This window comes from Spermophilus citellus, assembly GCF_964194105.1.
Source record: "Spermophilus citellus genome assembly, chromosome: 4".
NCBI classification, from domain to species: domain Eukaryota; kingdom Metazoa; phylum Chordata; class Mammalia; order Rodentia; family Sciuridae; genus Spermophilus; species Spermophilus citellus.
The window spans coordinates 127583948-127606383 of record NC_138185.1 but is presented as its reverse complement, the minus strand read 5'-3'; the positions used below and the strand labels follow the sequence as shown (position 1 = coordinate 127606383).

The 22436-nt window shown below is 35.6% G+C and overlaps 1 protein-coding gene across 5 annotated transcripts in view; it reads right to left on the bottom strand.

Annotated features, from left to right (window-relative positions):
* MYO5A (myosin VA) overlaps positions 1 to 22436 on the bottom strand; it is a 207184-nt gene that overhangs the window by 29897 nt on the left and 154851 nt on the right. For 2 of the 5 annotated variants that reach the window (XM_081290005.1, XM_081290009.1), the window contains 5 exons: positions 17764 to 17864; positions 15060 to 15140; positions 12902 to 13100; positions 10304 to 10378; positions 8819 to 8912 (listed from right to left, as the gene is read on the bottom strand). In XM_081290005.1, coding sequence (XP_081146131.1) covers positions 8819 to 8912; positions 10304 to 10378; positions 12902 to 13100; positions 15060 to 15140; positions 17764 to 17864 — 550 coding nt within the window. The remainder of the gene's footprint in view (positions 1 to 8818; positions 8913 to 10303; positions 10379 to 12901; positions 13101 to 15059; positions 15141 to 17763; positions 17865 to 22436) is intronic. The other 3 variants (XM_081290006.1, XM_081290007.1, XM_081290008.1) reach the window with 3 other exon arrangements.

The following is a 22436-nucleotide window of genomic DNA, read 5'->3' as shown; positions in this document are numbered from 1 at the left end:
ATTTAAATGATGATGCTACTCTGACAGGCACTAGAGCCTGATATTATTAACATCAAATAATCTAACCTGAACTGATTTGAAACTTTCAAGTTTTTTGTTTTTTGTTTTTTTTTGTAATAAGGTTACTCACAAAGGGAAAAACAATATTGTACAAGGGGACAGCAAGATCAACTAGTTCTAAGAATCTAGTCATTAAAAACAAAAGAATATTTACTCTAAATGTATCATTATAATCATCTCAGACCACATCAAGAGTGTTCCTTCATACTAACTGATGTGAAAATGTATTTTTTTCCATAAGGGCCTCATAAGGCAAACACCTTTCTCCTGCCACCTCTAATCTCCAAAGAAATCATAAACAAACGCCTTTATTTAATAAAAATTCCTAAATATTTTTTTACTTGTTTGTTGCTTTTAATGAATACTAAAGTCTTGCTATGAAGCTGCAATCATTGAAGTACAATAGTATTAAAAATGGTCACTATTGTCAATAACAGCAGCTAGAAAAGAATATGCTAAGGATAAAAAGAGGCCTCCAAGTTCATCTCAAAGTTGGGAACCAAAAGGGAACATGTGAACTTATCTTGATGATTGTGATAGTAAGCAGGATTTTTATCCTTTAATCTACAGGAAAGGAAAGCAGTTAAGAAATCTCTTTAAGATGCTATCCTTTCTCCATTGCATGGTTTTAGCACCTTTGTCTAATATAAGGTAGTTGTAATTTTGTGGATTTGTCTCTGTGTCCTCTATTTTGTACCATTGGTCTACCAGCCTGTTTTGGTGCCAGTACCATGCTGTTTTTGTTACTATTGCTCTATAGTATAGTTTAAAATCTGGAGTCGCGATACCACCAATTTCACTCTTCCTGCTTAGAATTACTTTAGCTATTCTGGGTCTCTTGTTTTTCCAGATGAATTTCATGATTGCTTATTCTATTTCTGCAAGGAATGTCATTGGGATTTTGATGGGAATTGCATTGAATCTGTAAAGTGCTTTTGGTAGTATGGCCATCTTAATAATATTAATTCTACCAATCCATGAGCAAGGTAAATCCTTCCATCTTCTAAGGTCTTCTTCTATTTCTTTCTTCAGGGTTCTGTAGTTTTCATTGTATAGCTCTTTCACCTCTTTTGTTGATTCCCAGGTATTTTATTTTATTTTTTTTTGAGGATATTGTGAATGGAGTAGTTGTCCTCATTTCCATTTCAGAGAATTTGTCACTGATATACAGGAATGCCTTTGATTTATTGGTATTGATTTTATATCCTGCCACTTTGCTGAATTCATTTACTAGTTCTAGAAGTTTCTTAGTTGAATTTTTTGGGTCTGCTAGATATAGGATCATGTCATCAGCAAATAGTGCTAATTTAAGTTCTTCTTTTCCTATATTTATGCCTTTAATTTCTTTCATCTGTCTAATTGCTCTGGCTAGTGTTTCAAGAACTATGTTGAATAGAAGTGGTGAGAAAGGGCATCCCTGTCTTGTTCCAGATTTTAAAGGAAATGCCTTCAATTTTTCTCCATTTAGAATGATACTGGCCTGAGGCTTAGCGTATATAGCTTTTACCATTTTGAGGCAATTTCCTGTTATCCCTAATTTTTCTAGAGTTTTGAACATAAAGGGATGCTGTATTTTGTCAAATGCTTTTTCAGCATCTATCGAGATGATCATATGGTTCTTATCTTTAAGACTATTGATGTGGTGAATTACATTTATTGATTTCCATATATTGAACCAGCTTTGCATCCCAGGGATGAATCCTACTTGGTCATGGTGCACGATCTTTTTGATTTGTTTTTGTATCCAATTTGCCAGAATTTTATTGAGGTTTTTTGCATCTATATTCATTAGGGATATTGGTCTGTAGTTTTCTTTCTTTGAGGTGTCTTTATCTGGTTTGGGAATCAGGGTGATATTGGCCTCATAGAATGAATTTGGAAGTACTCCCTCTTTTTCTATCTCCTGAAATAGATTGTAGAGTATTGGTATTAGTTCTTCTTTAAAGTTCTTGTAAAACTCTGCTGTATATCTGTCCGGTCCTGGGCTTTTCTTAGTTGGTAGTCTTTTGATGGCTTCTTCTATTTCCTCAATTGATATTGGTCTGTTTAGGTTGTTTATATCACCCTGACTCAATCTGGGTAGCTCATATGCCTTAAGGAATTTATCGATGCCTTCACTATCCTCTATTTTATTAGAGTTTAGGGTTTCAAAATAATTCAAAAAATGGTGCTGGGAGAACTGGAAATCCATATGCAACAAAATGAAATTGAATCCCTTTCTCTCATCATGCACAAAAGTCAACTCAAAATGGATCAAGGAGCTAAGAATCAGACCAGAGACTCTGCGTCTAATAGAAGATAAAGTTGGTCCTAATCTTCATCAAGTGGGGGCAGGCCCCAAATTTCTTAATAAGACACCTATAGCACAAGAGTTAAAACCAAGAATCAAACAACTGGGACGAATTCAAACTAAAAAGTTTTTTCTCAGCAAGAGAAGTAATATGCGAGGTGAATAGAGAGCCTACATCCTGGGAACAAATTTTTACCCCTCAAACATCAGATAGAGCTCTAATCTCTAGAGTATACAAAGAACTCAAAAAGTTAAACAACAAAAAAGCAAATAACCCAATCAACAAATGGGCCAAGGACTTGAACAGAAACTTCTCAGAAGAGGATATACAATCAATCAACAAATACATGAAAAAATGCTAACCATCTCTAGCAATCAGAGAAATGCAAATTAAAACTACTCTAAGATACCATCTCACTCCAATAAGAATGGCAGCCATTATGAAGTCAAACAACAATCAGTGCTGGCAAGGATGGGGGGGCGGGGGGGGGAGGGAGAGGGAGGAGGAGGTACACTCATATATTGCTGGTGGGACTGCAAATTGGTGCAGCCAATTTGGAAATCAGAATGGAGATTCCTTGGAAAGCTGGGAATGGAACCACCATTTGACCCAGCTATTCCCCTTCTTGGACTATACCCAAAAGACCTAAGAAGAGCATACTACAGGGACACAGCCACATCAATGTTTATAGCAGCACAATTCATAATAGCTAGAATGTGGAACCAACCTAGATGCCCTTCAATAGATGAATGGATTAAAAAATGTGTCATTTATACACAATGGAATATTACTCAGCACTAAAAAATAATAAAATCATGGCATTTGCAGGCAGATGGATGGCATTAGAGCAGATTATGCTAAGTGAAGTTAGCCAATCCCTAAAATACAAATGCCGAATGTCTTTTCTGATATAAGTGGGGTGACTCAAAATGGGATAGGGTGGAAGAGCATGAGAGGAAGACTACCACTAAATAGGGAAGAGAGGTGGGAGGGAAAAAGAGGGAGAAGGGGAGTTGCACAGAAGATGGAAGGAGAACCTCATTGTTATACAGAATACATATATGATGTTGTAATGAGAAAAAGAAAAAAAAAAGTGTGTCACATTAGATTGGATAGAGAGAAAGGATGGGAGAGGAGGGGAGGAGTAGGGAGGATAGGAAGGGCAGCAGAATAGAATAGACAATTTGATTGATGTATGTACATTCCATGTATGTGTTATATGTCAAAATACATTCTACTGTCATGTATGACTAAAAAATATAAATACTAATTTAAAAAAAAAGAAATCTCTTTAAGCATACAATAAGTTTGGGTTCTCAGATTGTTGTCAAATAAAATGCAGATCATATGCAAAAATATTAGAAAGTTTAAAGGTGCTGGCTCCATGAGGTATCAGAACTTCTTGTGTTGCTCTGGGCATTTCCTTTTCTAGTTCTAAGAAACCAATTCTACAGGAAAAGATTATCATGGAGAACAAAATACCTGCCAGTGCTCTTGCTTATGTGGCATGGAGCATGGTGACATATATTCCACCTCGTGATGCAACATCACATATTGGGACTGTAAGTGCTGAAAACCTGGTTTAGGTAGAATCACCACCATCCACCAACACTATGATATCTAAAGAGTGATCAGATTGCAATTGGACAGCTAGGGGCTACAACCAACTCCTGTGATCTAGTGTTGCAGATACAAGATGCAGTCTGAAACCCACCAGGTAAGTTTTATAATATAATACTTTATGTGAGAGAAGAGGAGACTCAAAACTGTTTATTTTCATATTAATTACTTCTGGGGTCAGTTTAAACACAACAGCCATAAGGAGTGATGATGAAGTTGTGGCCTCCAGAGATTATGGGCCTGCTGATGTGTGTTAAAATAATAAATTCTCTGCCATTTATGTTTCTAGTTACTTTAAGCCACAGAGATGATTCTAAGAGGGGAAACTGGGAGGAAATGAATTTAACATTAGATTTCTCGGTAAAAACACATGTCTACCAGATGTGGTAATAAGTGCCTGTAATTGCAGCTACTTTGGAGGCTGATGCAAGAAGATCAGAAGTTTGAGGCCAGCCTCAGAAACTCATTGAGACCCTGTCTCAAAATAAAAAAATAAAAAGGCTCAGTAGTAAAATGCCACTGTCCCCAGTACTGGGGGGGAAAATCTAGAGTCCATGTAACCCAAAGAAGATGTTTTAAGCCTACTACTTTTATACTTCCTTAAGATGCCACTAACTGTGAGATATGACATTTTATATAACAGTGAAAAAATGGCAATAAAACGATAATAGTGCATCAATAATTTTAAGACATATTCCAACTTCAGAGGTGCTAAAATGTGAAGCATGCACCTCAAAATTATAAAATATGGTGAATACTTTCAATAAAAGAGCTTGTATGTTAAAAGAAAGCTTCACTTTCTTTTTGCAAAATCTTGAACTAGGATCTTTTTTTGGTCTGAACAAAAATGTCACACAAATTTTCCCATCTTCCCATTAAAATTTTTCTCTCTGCCTTTGAATTCTTCCTAGAGACTTAAGTCTTTACAAAAACTCACAGATAAAAGACAGCTATCAGCTCAACATAATCTTGATTTATTTAGCAAAACTATTTACTAATTAAAATAAAATGTCAACTTCTATGTAGCATCAGGAAAATATAAAGCCTGAAAAGGATAAACCAGGACACTACCCCAGTTTTCTTTTTCTTTCTTTTTTGGCACTAGGAATTGAGCCCAGAGGCACTTTACTAAGCTATAGCCTTAGTCCTTTTTATTTTTTATTTTAAGACAGGGTCTCCCTTCATTACTGAGGCTAGCCTCAAACTTGCACTCCTCCTGCTTTAGCCTCCTGAGTTGCTGGGATTACAGGAATGTGTCACCATGCCTGGTTCTACTCCAGTTTTCAAACACTCAAGAGACATTGGTGGCTGTAATGGTGTGAACATTTGCTTTCCAAAGTTTATGTTGAAACTTAATCCCCAATGCAACAGTATTAAAATGTGGAGCCTTTATGAGGTGATTAGTCCATAGGAGCTCCACCCTTAAGGATGGGATTAGTGCCTTATAAAAGTGTTATAAGGAACTAATTAGACCTTTTGTCCTTCCATCCCTTCCATGTGAGGACACAGCCTAAGAACCCTCTGGAGGGCACAGCAACAAAGCACCACCAGGGAAACAGAAATCAAGCCTTCAACAGGCAGTGAGCCTGCACGCACCTTGATCTTGAACTTCCATCCTCTAGAACTAACTATGAGAAACAAATTCCTGTTGCTTAAAAATCACCCAGTCTCAGGTGTTTTGTCAGAGCAGCACAAATGAACTGAGATGGCAGTTTCTTAGTCCAGTGCTTTATCCAATGCAGACTCTTTCTACAAAAAGCTGAAGCAGTCCCTATTTCTGTTTTCTAAATTCTTTATAAACTTGAAAGGAAAACATTCCTTAACCTTTTTGTTATGGAAAAGGAAAGAAAATTGGATTTTTAAAAAATTTTACTTTTCCACACTTGGCACCAGGAAGATATTGATCTCAGGTTCAATTAAAACAGATACATTCCTATAAGTGGAGAAGCTCTGTTGGGAAACATGACTCAAAGGAGAGAAAGCAGTGATTCTCAGAGAGCTTGGGTTCTGGTCCTGTATCTTACTGGCTGAGGCTTTGGGAATGTCACCTATGCTTTTTTTTTTCTCTTATAAAATAATCAAATGATTTTTAGAAGACTTTCAGGTATAAATTTCTTGACTACAAAAACCGAGATGGAACACCCACTCCTAGATTAAAATACGGCACAAAGCACATCAAATTTTGAAATACTCTCCATTTAACTATATAATTCCTTCTAAAAAATTATATAGGTTGGTATTTTTAAAAACAGATTTTGCTGGATGTTAAAAAAAGTCTCCTTAATTAAATGTAGCCCATAGGAAAAGGTAAGAGTTGTGTTATTTTAAACTGAAAGGATTTAAGTATGTTATAATATATGTATTAAGTATGTTGAAGAAAAATATTCACTTTTGGCTACTAGAAAGTGCTTTGCTATACAAAGTTGCCAGTATTTTCTGTACAACTGTGAGATTCATGGACAAAGGGAGAAGTGTTAAAAAAATCTTTCATCTATATTCCCTAATTTGAGGGTAGAGCAGGGACAATGCCTGCCATAAGTTCCAGGTCACATAAATCTATTAATTTTATTCTCTAGTTAGTGTTATCACTTGATTCAAAATATAACCTTTCTTAAGAACCATTATGTCTTTGTTTGACTTAATCTAAGCCTTCTCAAATGTTTTTAGCTTTATACCTATCAGCTTTATACTTGTCAGGGTTGTTTCACTGAAAAGGTTGTTTCACTGATTTCTGATTAATAATAGCCTAAAATTAGTAACATCTTGAAATATTCTAATGTAATCTTTTAGAAACATATACATCAAAGAAAGCTGATTAAAAATGTAAAATTACTAATGTATGGCAAAGAAGCCAGTAGGAGTTCAACATAAGCAATCTCACAAGTTAATACCCTTAAAATCAGTTTCTTTCAAGCAAATGCTCTTGTCTGATTAAAACCTCATGATATAATTTAGTGCATAATAAGTGTAGAAAGTTCTTTTTTAAACTGTATATCTCACATGTGTGAGTATGTGATTTGGGGTTTCAAAAATTTCAATGTTATATGAAGAATTATACATCAAATATTACTACAAAGTAATCTTTCTGATTTCTAAACAGTTATTCCAGTATTTGTATATCTAAGAGAGAAATATCCTCTTTAAAGTAAATATTCAAGCTGTCATGTTCTAAATATTTCTGAAACTTATTTATTTTTTCAACAAACACTTAAGAAAGGACTATTATAGGTCCGACACCATACTCAGGGCTATGAAAACAAAAGAAAAATAAGAGGTAGGTGGTTCCTATGCTAAGGAAATTTATAGTTTATCATGAAAGACAATAATTCAAACAAGGAAAACTACTAAAAATATGATGTAATGAAAATCATAGAAGATGTGAGCCAAACTGTGGTGCACAGAGGGCAGGGCCATAAGATCTATCTGTAGGATCAGGAAAGGCTGCTTTTGGGGGTGTGACACATGACTCTGGTCTCAAAGGACAAGTAGGACTTGACCAGGAGAACAGGAAGCCAAACAGAATAATTATGATAGGTCCTGGCATGTTTGAGGAATGAAAACCATACTTATGCGTCAATCATAGTAGATTCTCTTGAACATTACCAGTAGTGGGGAATCTTAACTCTTTGAGCCAAGCAGAAATTAAACAGAATGACATCTAGAGAATAAGATGGGAGATCAGGCTGAGTAATATCATTTTAGGTATGAAGGCAATTCCAAATAGTTTCTCTAAAATCTCTCAAGCAATGAGAAGTATGTTGAAAAAAGCTTAGAATATGGCTTTAGTCCTGTTCACTGTTAGATCCCTGGTGCCTACAACTGTGCTCAGATCACGGCAGGAACTCAGTATATTTATTTAATGAATAAACACATTAATCCACAAACAAGATTAATTTATTCATAATAATAACAGCAACTTATATTTAATTTTTCTCAAGGAGTTTTCCTGCCATTATCATATAGAAACCATGAGATATTTTAAAAGATCTTATTTCTTTATTTTCATTTGTCATATTTTTATTTGCTTCTCTTTTTTCCTCTATCATACTGTGGATTCTTTGAGGAAACAGACTTTATATCACTCCTGTCAGTATCCCAAATATTAAAAGTTAATACTAACAACTAAGTTATATGTAGCATTTACTATGTATCATAAACTATTCTAAATGTATTACTCATACCAACTCATTCAATTCTTATAACTATATCAGATATTATTAACATTTTCATTTAACATATTGGAAAACTGAGGCATAGAGAGGTTTGGTTACTTGTCCAATATTATATGGTTAGTAAGTAGAAGGATTTTTTTTTTTTTTTTGGTCCTGGGGATTGAACCTGGGGCACTTGACCACTGAGCCACATCCCCAGACCTTTTTATATTTTTATTTTGCGACAGGGCCTTGCTAAGTTGCTTAGGCCCTCACTAAATTGCTGAGGTTGACCTTGAACTCATAATCCTCCTGCCTCAGCCTCTGGAGCTGCTGGGATTACAAGTGTGCACCAGCACGTCTGGCAGTAAGTAGAATGATTAAAACTTGAACCCAGGAAGCCTGGCTCCACATTCCATGCTCTTAATGGCTATGTATACTGCCTAGCATATTACCTGGCATACATGAGACGCTCATTAGATGCTTGATGAATGAATTCTCTCCTTCTGAAAATATAATTCCCACCACAGAAAGAACATTTTTCTTCATGTAGAAATAGAAATTTCCACTCCACAGAAATTAGGTTTGCTAAAGGTTATTTTTCCTAATATTCACATACAGTCTTTGTTAGGCTGCTTGTATAGCCAATAAACAACCAAGATTCAATGACTGTCATATAAAAAATATATTTAGTACCTTCTAGTTCACCAATTTTTTTGGCAAAAACTTTCAGTTGTTTTTTCAGTTTCCGGACAGTCTTATCCTGTTTTTCAAGTTGTTCCATCAAATCCTAAAGATCAAAATGAGAAACATAACAAAAAGATCAAAATAGCCCTTTTAAAACTTCCCTTTCCAAGGGAGAGCTGACACAGCATCACAGAAATAGTACTGTTAGTTTTACATAAAAGCTTCAGAGCAGCTCGTTGGTGGAGCCCCCACCTGGCTAAAACTGGCAGGCATGGGAAATACAGCTATAATAAAGCCAAATGTTAAAATACACAATGCAGTAAAATCTTTACAGCGTGATGGATGGCAAGCTTCCTGTGGAGTCTTTTTAAGTAGACTCTCTATGGGTAAAAAAAATAAAACCTTTTCAATATATTGTTATTACAGTGAAATGGCTTATTTTAAAGGGAAACTAGGCAAGCATGAATTTTGATGAGTTCACAAAAGGTTTTGGGAGAAGATTTAAGGATCATTGAACTTATCAAGCAGGAATTGAACCCTACTCTATGAGAGACCCATTCTTTGGAGCTGTTAGAATAGCTCTGAAACTTAAAAGTTTTGGGAATTAAAAGGTAAGTTGAAAAATAATCATAGAGAATGGGATAAAGAGCAGTTTGATGACTTTGGGCCAAAGTGGCAGGTGGCACAAGACACTCATGAAATCTTGCAGGTGATATATACAAAGAAAGGGAATAATTATGAATGTGTAATGCAAAAGAGGAAAAAACAGAATGTTTATGGTGGGAGGTATTAAAGTGTATGATTATTGTCTCTGTAAAAGAGAATTCTCTAAAATGCCAGCACATAATTAGAAAGTCAATAAATAAAGCGAGTAAGAGCAGACTCAGAGTTTAGAAGGGAAATGAGTCAGGGATGTTTGTGGTTTTCATTCAGGTTACAGAGAAGACAAGTGTTTACAAATCCAAATATCATTTGTTCTCCAGTTTAGACAGGAGTGGATATAGATACTAAACTAATGATCTGGGTTTTTTGTTTTGGTACTGGAGATTAAACACTGAGCTATATCCCCAATCCTTTTTGGATTTTTTTGAGACAGGGCTTTGCTAAGTTGCTGAGGCTGGTCTAGAATTTGTGATTCTCCTGACTCAGCTTCCAGAATTGCTGGGATTACAGGCTAAAATGATGACTTGAAGGGAATAGTTGCTAATGCTTTGTTCAAACTGTTAATTGCTTCTTGGATTTCATGTGATCTTTCAAATCATATTGCTTCCATCACACTGTAAGCCTAGTGTTAATAACAAACCACACATGAGAATGGACGCAGGACACTGAAAGAGATGACACCACTGGCTAAAAGATAGCTGTGGGCAGAAATAGGTTTTGTGAAAGTTTTTGAAAAGACTTCTGGTGAGGGGCAGGCAGCAGTGTGCTCTTCAGATATAGAGGGCTAAAATTAGCAGGAAGACAAGGAAAAAACACTGTGGTTTTACATACAATCATCCGTTTGTAAAGTGAAATCCGATATGATTGATACTTCTTAGGGTCATCTGCATATAATTCCTCAAAATACTGAAAAAACAGGCATAATGGATATTTGGTTTTTTTCCCCCTGTCTTTGAGGGAACACTACCTCTCAGCAAAATTCATTTAAAAGTATTTTAAAACACAAATAATGAATTTGTATATATTCAGAAGACTCTGATTTGTCGTTGCTATATATTATTTTCTAGTATGGATAATTTTAACTACATTCTTACAGATTTTTTGCATAATAAAAAGAAATGAATGATGTCCAGGACACCATCATTTAGATGGTAAACAGAATGGTCATCCACACTGCCCGGACAAGGCTGTCACTTCAGTCTTCAGCCCTCTTACCCTTTTATCTCTAACCTTCCCCGTAGGTGATGCTCAGGAGTTTGCTAGACCTACTTTGCTACTGGCAGCCACAGCAAGGGTAGGGAAGGCAAATAAAATTAAAGGGAAAATATTGGCACTGTTAGTACTCTTGTTTGGAGAGAATGGTGAGAAACCTTGGGCCCTTCTTCCCTGAAAGGCATCCTGGGGGAGGTCTGTGAAACATGTTCACTAGAGGAGGAGAGATACCATTCTTGTGTTTGTGTTGGGGCAGTAGGTGGCTGGTGGATGTCACGCAAGGTGACATTTCCATTAGTGTTCTTCATTTCCAAGAACACTAAGCCTAGGTCCATTGCTGCTTGAATTTTCTTCTCAAGTGCTTCCAAGAATTACACAACTGAGAATGAGAAACCATAATGAGTTGGCAAAAGCACATAATTTCATGTACTTAAATTTGAATCCATTCCCCTGAATTAGTAGTCAGTGTAATGGCAAGACAAGCAGCTGACTAAAAAGGGTATTCCCCAAACTCAAACTCATTAACCAGATTTTTATGGCTTAGAATGTAGAGGCCCATTTTATTTTTATGTTAGCTATGAAAATTGCTAGGAAAAATTAATACTACAGACAGTTTGCAAAGGAAATACTTGATCAACTTAGTGTACAAACTTTGGGAATCTGCCACCCAGAAGCACCTTTATTTCAGATTCACCTAGTATTTTAAGACAATCATTTATAAGCACAAAATTTTTTTGCTGATCAATCAATGTTAGTTAGTGTATTTATCAATTCTTAGTCATCAAAGAATTGTTAGTTTAATTTAAGCAACAAAATATATTTGGGAATAATAAATGACATTTCAAAAATATTTAATGAACCAGTAGTTTCTCTGACAAATTGGCAAGATTTCAGTCACTCTGAAGAGTCCAAATACAACATTCACCTTCTTCCTGTATTCCCACCATGAGCCTCACACAGAAATCAGACTGCAAAAAGAATACCTTCCGCTTTGCTTCTAATTCACACAAAAGATGGCTGGATAAATGACACTAGAAATCTATTTGTAATACAGAGTATCACTAATGAAATAATGGACAGACGATTCAGATTGCAAATTTTCAGAGAGAATTCAAAGTATTTTATTATAGGTCATTAAGAAACCTTAATTTAAAAAAAAGACAAATTCTCAAAAGTCTTAAAAAACTTTTCTCAAAAATCAGGCTATCACTACAATACAAATTTTACACAGAAGTATGGAATTATAATCTTTCAATTATTTTTAATATTATGTGTATATCTGTCAGATTTTAAAAACTACAAATCTGTAATAAAGGTTATTATGTGACAGAAACAAATAACTTAGAAAATATTTTCAGTAAAAAAAGAAAATCAAACAAGGAAAAAGGAAAAGAAAAAACTTGGACTCCATACCAGTGTTCAAAAATCTGGCAAGGGAAAAAAATTCTGCATTTGTTATACAAGTTCTTCTTTTTTTTAAAAAAATTTATTTTATTAGTTCTAATCAGTTATACATAACAGTAGAAAGCTCTCTGATTCATTGTATACATATGGAGAAGAATTTTTCTCTTCTCTGGTTGAGCATGAAGTAGAGTCACACCATTGCGCAATCATACGTACAAGTTCTTCTTAAAAGAATAAGTCTAAACCTGAATCCTGACTCCCTCTCCTGTCAATAAGCTCCATCTAGCATTAACCAAAAGCCCCTTCTTGGTTCTGCCAACCACCTTCCCTGATCTCAACTCTAACCTGCTCTTGTCTGCCTGAGAGAGAGGCTGGGATGGCCTTGGTGGCTGCTTGGGGACCAAAGGTAAGCAAAATTGCCCAGTCTCTGTCATGGCAATCACATACCAAACCTCCTGAGAAGGCAGAGAATCCTTAGCTGAAATGGATGAAGCAGGTTGCCTCAGACTCTACCAAAACCCAGTTTGTAGTTGGGTGGTTCTCTTCCTGACCCTCCAAATGACATCTGAGAACACTTGGACACCTGGAGCTTTCTGTGAGAACAACCTGTGCAGGTTGTTCATTTGTACCAATTTATTCATGTTTTCTTTACTGTTTCTGTTAGAGTAAGAGAGTAACAAATATGGGGCATGGAGATTTTCTCAGCAAGGAAAAGCTGTGTTTGATCAAAAAGAAACCAAGATATTCAGCAATGCCAGGTACTGCCTGCTGAGAGGGGGCATGTGGGGGTAGGGGGGTGGTACTTCTCCTTACCAAGTTTTCATTGGTCAACCGGGTGATCTCGTGCTGCAGGCTGGCCTCGATGCGGGCCTCTGGGGGTAGCTGTAGGTTCTGAGCCAGCAACTGCTGCTGCCGGTTGTTCTCTTCCTTCAGGCTCTGGATCTCCCCTCGGAGGGCCTCAGCCTCATTCTCATGGCTCCTCTTCTGTGACTGCAGCTGGGATTCCAGGAGCCTGAAGAGAAGCCATACAAGTAGAAAGAAAAGATGACACTTTGAGTTCCTGCCTAAGTGGTACTTTTGTACTTTCTACAAAAGTAGAAAAAGTAGGTACTCTCTAATAGCCCTGAATCTTCTGACTTGATTAAAGTAAAAAAACCCAAACAAGGACCAGAAATGTATGTGAACACTCTCATATTTGTGTCTTTCTGAGCAGTATAAAATTCTCAGAGGTCTGAAGAGACAGAGGAGTCTTAGCTCTTTAAAAAATTCATAGGAAATGATGATTTAAAAAAAAAAAAAGGAAAGACCTAGCTCTAATCTGGCTTTCTATATTTATAAGCTAGAATTCAATGTGGAAAACACAGTACCACTGCTACCAAATAACTCTGCACTATAAAGGGCAAGCTTACAAACTCCCAATCTAATTAAATATGCCTTTAAGGATTATAGTTACTAACTCTAGGCAGAGGGTGGGACCAGGGTCCCATTTTTTTATTCTTATCACTAAAGGACAGAAATGCTGGAGCCTTACTCTAAAATATATGCAGATTTAGTTAAATTCAGGCAGAAAGTTCTGTAATTTCATATATGAACATATTTTAAATTTATCATCTTCTCTCTCCCCATAAATTTATATAATAGTAACAGAATCCAAACATGACATGGTTTTGGAATACAAGTATTAACAGGACCAACAAGTGGTTACTGTTTCTTTGAGCAACCATGTAGCCAGCTGTGTGCACAAAGTAGATGAGGGCACTGGCAACAAAGATACCAGAGAGTAAGAGCATCCTCCCTTCACTGTGCTTCCCTGCTTGTACAGTCACTCCTTTTCTAAACACAAAATGAAGTGATGGTTAAGACCTGATGCAAGAAAAAAAAATAGTGGTATACATCTGTAATCCCAGTGACTCAGGAGGCTGAGACAGGAGGATCACAAGTTTGAGGCCAGTCTCAGCAACTTAGGGAGACCCTGTCTCAAAAAAGGGGGGCTGATGATGGAGCTTAGGGGTAAAGCACCCCTGGATTAAATCCCCAGTTACCGCAACCACCACCACGACCACCAAAAAAAAAAAAAAAAAAAAAAAATTAACTGATGTGAAGAAAGAAAAGAAGACATTCTTTTATTCTAACTGTCTTGGTTTGTCAACTGCTGGGTAAAACTTACTGATGCCATTGCAAGCAAGCTGTTAAAATTTCAAAAGAATTTAAACCAATAATACTTCAAAATTAATGACAGTGGTTTATGGTTAGAATAAACAAAGCAACAAAGCAGAATAAGCAGAAGCCCCCTGAACAAACAGTATTTTAAGACTTTTAAAAATTTAATTCTAAAATGGATTTTTATGAGATTTTAAGATATACATGTCAATAGAGCAGATGATTATCTGCATTAAAAAGATATTGCTATTTCAATTTATTTTCTTTCCCTTAAACATGAAACCCTCCTGATTTGTTGTCTCATGCATGTGAATTTTGCAATAACCACAAGGAATGCCAAATCATTTATTTGATATTATTTTTAGGCAGTATAATAATATATAAGAAAGCAGCCACATTGCTACAGGTACATATTACATGTAGATTGATCTTTGAAACAAGAAGCTGCTAATTAAGTAATAAATATTAGTTCCTACCCCCCAAAATTTGTACCATACTTGATTTTGTTTTCTCAACTCCTAGAGAGAGATAGATTCACAACTTTAAGATATTCACTCTAGAAAGTATCATTCACTTATAGGAAGTAATTCTCATATTCACCATCAATCAATTTTAGCTTTAATAGTATCTCTTAGAGGAGAAGGTTTTTGAGAAGGTGTCTGGCTGAATGTTCTAAGTTTAATAAGTTTTAATGAAACTGATTTACCCAGGAAGACAATGCAAAAGAAACACAGAGTTAAAGTCACAAGGTCACTGTTAGTAAGAAAAACAACAAATTAATAACATTCCATTTTGAGGAGACAAATATAACCTGTTGGCTTGTTTTAACCCTTCATAAACCAGCCACAGCTCTCCATCCTCATTCAATTCATGGTAATCCATAGCAGAAGATCTTCCATGCAAATGAAACAAAAATGCAAAACACAAAGGAATACAGGATGGTAATGAGATGATGATGGTCAAGAGTAGCACAGGGTATTTCAATATTTTATTAAGTGAGTAAGATTGTTTTTATTTATCACAGATAATACTAGAACATTACCACAAAAATTATTTTTGGTTAATTTTTAAAAAATGGGTAACATGTAACATCACATGTATGTGCATAGAAATTATAGCAAAAAAAAAAAAAAAAAAAAAAAACAAGACCAAGAGTTATTTTCCCCCAAAATAAGAAATAAACTAAAAAGTGAGAAAGAAATTCTGTTTTTAACAATTTATTCAGCTGGCTGAGCGATTCTGTATATTAGGCATTAGACTGGAGGCTAACCATGGCATACATGTGGAATGAAAACTCAAGTTATTGTCTTCATGTGGCAATCTTCACAGTATATCTCAAAATAAAGTTTTAAGTCTTCTGGGTAGGAACTTGTTTTAGCTTAATGAAATCTGATTATCCATTTAAAAATTTGTTTTAAAATTTTTTATAGGAGTAACATTTATAAGAACATGTCCAATGTATTCAGCTTTTATGACATGATTTCAAGTTATTTTCATCAAAGACTAATCTTAATATATGGAGAAACTCCCTTTATATTAGAGCTGTATCACATTTTATTAGAAGTAGTTAACAGATAAGCATGACAAAATTGATAACAGTTTTTTTCTAAGATACAAACATTTGTGTGTTTGCTAAGTGCCAGATGCTGTTCTACATCCTTTCATCATATTTCATTTAGTTCTCCCAGTCACCTAATATATATACCATGTGCCACATTACACAGGAAGACTTGGAGACTTGGAAGTAAGATACCTGTAGAGGTTACGCAGATGGTAAGTAGTGGATCGGATCCCAGCACTGTGCGACTACAGAGTACAGGTTTTTACTCTTGCTATATAATCTTGTTGATATATTTTCATAACACAAATTGAAGGAATTCTGTTTTCCATCTACCACCTCTTCCTAGAAAATTCATCTGTTTCCAGGTTTCAATTGTATTATTATAATTTGATGACTTCAAAATTTATATCTCGGCCCAAATATCTCTCCTGGATACAGATCTATATATTCAATTGCCTAATGGATTTCCCTCCTTGAATGTCTTCCTGGTTCCTTAAATTCAATATGTGTAAGTCTACTGATCACTGTCCCACACTCCAGTCTCATATCATGAAATGGCATCACCACATCCAACCCAGTGTCCATAGCACATACCTCAGGCTTCCCCATTCTTCACCACATATTCAATATACAAAAAGGCCAAACTGACCTCATCTTCTCACGTATCTTTCAAAGTATCCAATTTCTCTCAATCCCAACTGCCACCAACCAAGCCCAAATCACTATAATCCATTACTGGATTGTGTTTTCAATCCGGTGACTGGTCTTCATGTTTTCAATCTTGTTCCACTGTAATCTACTCTCAACGTAATAGCCAGGGCTAGATTTCTAAAATTCAAATCTCATCACATCATTCTCCTACTTAAACCTTTCAATGCTTTCCACTATCTTCAGAATAAAATCCAAACACTCTGATTGTCTCACCAGCAGCCTATAATCTCTGAGAAAGCAGGGACTGAATTTATTTTCCTTATTGCTGTATTGTCACTATGTGGCACAGAGTCTGCCATGAAGTAGGTATACAACATATACCTGGTGACTGAAAAGCTGAGTGGATGCACGAACAGTGTAATATAGCTCTTTCTATAAAAACATAATCTTAGATACAAAAATATGTTTATTATTTATAATCATAAATTTAATTAGAATTTCAGTTTAACCAAATACTTTCATAAGCATTCTCTACACTTAGCCATTAAAGAAGTATACTTTTTGTATGACTAGTATCTTTGGTTTGTAAAGTATTTACAAATACCAATTCTGATACTAAGCATCAAGAGACCTAGACTGAACACTGGTAATACGTAACTTTGGAATTATCTTTCTCTGTAATTATCATTGGCCATTGTTCTCTCAAAAGGACTTAGCACATAATCATTAATATTCATATTTCTATAACACTGCAGCTTTGTTGAGAAGTGTAATGGCAGTAAGGCTGAGGAGAATTCCATCTATGAGCCTTCATTCTCTCATCCTCGAAGTCATAGTACTCTTTTAGAGTTGTCCGGCCAACACTAATGTAATCCCAGATATCTTATCACTTTTCTTCATACTAAATTTCAATTATTGAAAGCTTCAGTTGTCCCTACAAACCTTCAAATAACCATCCTGAATAACTAACCCATTCTATGAAAGGAACCACACAAGACAGCCCAAACTGAACAACTATTTTTCTTCTCAAGGCAGCTCCTCAGGGCTAAGACCCTACATATACAGCAACATCTTCCTGTAATACAAATAAAAATTTCACGGACATCTCCATCAATAAAACTACCTAATTTTATAAATGGGATTTTAACTGGGTTCACATTGGACATCTTGGATTCTCTTTGCAGATAATGAGATGTCTAATAAAGCAATGAATAAATATGCTGACTTACTATACAAAAGTCTAGCTTAAAGACTTAATCCCAACACAGGTAAACCAAAACCAAGAAAAGAACCATTGACTTACCTATTTGTTTCTTTCAAACCAATGTATGCTTGTGCTATTTCACCTTTATCTTTCATTTTCTGTACATCTTCCAAAAGTATTGTGGAATCTGTCATTGTATTCTGCAGAAGGAAATGCCACATTTCCACATTAAGACTCAACTCAAAAATTTTGGACCACATATAACATACTCCTTTCCTCCAGTTGAGGGGGTGGAGCTATAAGCGTCACCACACCTGAGCCCCATTTGAACATCAGCCCCAGCCCCAGCCCCAGCCCCTGTAACTATATAGGAGAGTTTGGCCCCATCAGTCCCTCTTCTGAGAATGCTTAATACTACACAGGGAATGAGATTCTAGAGTACCACTGCTCTGTGAATACCACCACTGATGGTCTATGTGTTTTATATTATGTAAAAATTATACATACATACACATATATAGCATATTATACAGTATTAGAAAAAAAACACCAAACAGTATTTTAATGGCATAAAAGAGCCATTCTTTTTACTACTTTCTGACCAGTTAGAATGAAACAAACACCCAATAAAAAACTGAAAGCTTGACATAAAGCTTTTTTTTTTTCTTCATTTAAAACTCAGGTCAAAGAAGGTGGCGTTCATATAATATGTTTAAGAAAAATTTAAAAGTTTTACCCTACATCTTTAGATGTATAGAAGTGGGATTTGGATCCTTTTAAATATCTACCATCTGCAGCTATTTAATTCTTTTTTTCCTCTGGCACGGTATAGTGTGATAAATAAGCCTTTACAATAAACATCTGATGGATTAGAATTCCTAATGATTTTATGTAAAAAAGACTTTTTTGCCAACATTTCTTATTTCATTCTTTTCCCTTTTTGGTCCAATCTCTCTCTGACAACCAATACAGTTTCAAAATCTTGCTTCTATTCAGCCTCTTTCTATGTCTTTTGAGCAGGGAAGAAACAGAAAAGAAGCATCATTTCTCTATTGTCTCTAAAGATTGCTATACTTTAGAACCCAAAGGCCCTCTCTGTCTAAATAGTATATATTCTGATCTTTAGTCAACATCTGCTGTCAGGTCTCACAATGAGCTGGATTTAATAGAATACACTTCAAATATCATGACCTTGGAGACCAGTTCCAAGATAACTTTAATGCCAATTAGAGATTTATAAATGCTTGTTTTTTGAATTTCAATGTGTATAAGAAACATCCCTGGAAAAAAATAACCAAAACAATATTCTACTCTTCCCCTAATGCTGTTCTTTTGAGTTTATAAATATATTCTTTAAGATGATCAAATATAATCAGAGAAAAACCATTAATATTAAGCTTATATTTTATTGAATTCAAAAATATTTACCATAAATACTATATAGAACATTTCTTTATTTATGTTTTATAAATATTTTAGTATATATTTCAGAGAATTTCTTTTTTATTTTTCTATAAAAGGAAAAAAAAGTCTTTCTATTCCAGAAAGGGTCATTCTCAGATTTTAAGACCCGTAAGTGATAATGTCCAAAGAACCAAGTTAATACATCACATAATGATGCATGTGTGCTCTAATGCCTGAGGACCTATATGAAATGGTTTTGAACTTTTAGAAAACTAGATAACTTGATATAATTAGTTGGTTCAAGGGAAAGAGAGACATCTTAGTATGCAGCTATGCTAGGGAATAAGTAATCAATCTTCTGCCGTCCTACCTACCTTAACTAAAAAGTGGCAGCTGGGGGCTGGGATCAGATCTGGACCACCAGCATTAGGAAGTTCCTGACTGACTTCTCAGAGTTTGTTTTCCCAAGCCAATGACCAGAAGTTTTGAAAGGGTAGGACTATACATGAAAATCTCGTAATATTTTCACTCAGTAACTGAAAACAAGATGTATTAGAGAAATTTTACTTTGCAACCTCATCAGAGGCCACTTTTTATTCTCCCTATGAACCCTGTACTCAGGGGGATGAAAAGGAAAGTAAAGGACATATGTTCAGTTCTTCAGATTCCTCCTCACCCTTGCTTGGCTATCAAAATCATGACTGGTAGAAATGAGAACTCAGAAGAGCTTGCACATCTGAGTGTACTCCAAGCTCTTCTCACCATTTGTATGGCTTACCATAATTACCACAGTGAGTCACAGAGCTGAGTTATGAGTCTCTGATCCAGACTGGAATCTAATATGATTATGTTTTCCCTATTAACTTTAAATAGGAAGGAGTCAAATAGGAAGTTAATTCATAAATATTGAAATAGGTTTGGTGGCCAGAAAGCATCAACTGCATATATTGGGGGATATCTGTAAGTTAAAGTTATAATTAAGTACCATTATTTGCTTAAAATTGGGAAAAAAACTTATAATTACCTTGTCATCCTGAAAAATCACAAGTTAGCAAGCACAAAAAATAAATGAAGAAAACAGTAAATCTTTAGTTCCATGAATAAATACAATACATACAGTATTATACATATTATATATATATAATAAATACAATTATTCCATCAATGAATCCCCATTACAAGAGATAAAATCTAACCTAAAAACAATCATGAGTTGTTTCCCCCAAAACAATGTAAAAAAATTACTAGTCATGGAACTGGCATAAGGTGGACATTAATATGTATTTATATGATGGCACATTTTATTTTTCAGGGCCAAATGCTTGAAATTCCTTCTTGAGTTGTTTTGGTTTTTCTAGTTGTAAAATATTTTTGAGTATGTGAGAAAATAATCCTTGTGTTAATGCATATAGGTAAAATCTTTTCTCTAGGTGTATGAGAGTTACAGTGATTCCTGACTAGGACGACATTTGTCCAAGTGAACTCTCCCAGAATATTCTGGAGTTGGAGCTGATGAAACAGATCTGGCTGGTCTGGATCATCCCCTAGCTCACTGGGTGTTGCTCACCACTGCCCTGCAAAGGAGTTGTGAAATGATGTCTCTCTGAGCAGAAAACTGAGTGGAACAAATAGCCACACAATGTTTGGAAGGTCTCAATTAGTGTCAGGTCCCTTTTCCTAGGAGAGGACAAGACTGTTGCCAGGTGTGGGCTGGGAGCTGGGTGAGCAGGAACCTTGCTTAAATAGGAACAGCCCACTGGGGGCAGGAGAACAGTTGTCACATGGGATGTGTGAGCTGGATAAGTAGGTATGTGTGATTCCAGAACTATATGCTCTGTTAACTAGATTGTTTTTATGCCCCTTGCTTCATTTCTTTTTCTTTCTCTTAATTTTTTACTAAAGTTTCTCATGAGACTATCACATTGTATATCATAAATATATACAATTATTATTTGTAAATAAAGGAAACTGAAGAACAACTATCAGTTTGTCACAAGGGAACCATAGGAAAGAATCTTGATTTTTGACTCTGCTCTAACTAGGTTGCAATGCCTTGTTGCTCTAGGACCCTCCATGGTGGTAGCCCAGGGAACCACCTGAGAGGTCCTGTGGAAGGAACAACCTATATGGCCCAGCCAAAATGCACAGTCCTCTTTTGGAACTTGCCTTACTTTAGACTTAGGGGTTTATGATTTGTTTTAAAATAAGGAAGTTCATTTTCCTTTCTTTTCTTTTTTGCTGTGCCTGGGATTGAACTCAGGGCCTCGCACATGCTAGGTGTGTACCACTCAGCTACATCTCCAGCCCTAAGGAAGCCCATTTATTTATATAACTCCACTTTTTACTGGATTTTAAAACCAGATATTTATTCAAATACTTCATTTTTAAAACTTTATATTTTCCTGGATTACTGTAGATCCCAAAGTGTGAGTTGCCTTTATCAAATCCAAATATAATGTACTAGGTAAAGGATCTAAACCACATAATGAATGCTCTCTCCTATCCCCAATTTCCCACCCATTTCTAACAGATGTGGTGACATATTTTTTTAGGTGTACAGATCATCTTATATCATGGGCATTTTTTTTTATATGGCAATGTTATGTAGCTGGGATACTTTATTGCCTCAATTCCTGGTAACATTCTTTTGCACACACATGGGCAGGGAGACAAGCCAGATTTTGATCTAACCATTCATATTTCCTCTGATGGCAGATGATAAAAAGGCTAACTTCTTATCAGGGTATGGCTGTGCTGGGCCTCAAATTATATGGGGACAGAGAAGGACTTCCCAGGACCATTTATATCCTCAGTGTGGGAATGCTTTCTGTTGAATCCTTTAACAATGCCCTCCCAGCTGGGACAGCTCCTGCTATTAAATAGAACCTTTGGAGTGAGCAGAATCATCTCCATGTAACTTCCACTGACTGATCTTATTTATAACCTTTTTACATGTTATCTTTCCAGTTAAACAGGTTATTTTCAACAAGTAATTTTAAAGTCACATTTGTCTCCCCAGAGTTGAACAATTTATAGATTTTTGTATTCAATAGGACTTTATTTTAGACCAAAATTTATTGGGGCCAGATTACCACAAAAAGATTTACCTATTCATTTAGGCACTGGGAATTTAACCCAGGGATGCTTTACCACTGAGCTACATCCCCAGCCCTTTTTATTTTGAGATAGGGTCTCACTAAGTTACTTAGGGCCTTGCTAAATTGCTGAGGCTTGCCTCAAACTTGGGTTTCTGCTGCCTCAGCTTTCTGAGCTGCTGGGGAGGTGAGCACCACCATGCATGGCAAAAGATTCATTTTAAACGAGCTTGGCTCACGGATGAGAGATAAAATTCCAATAATCTAATCACT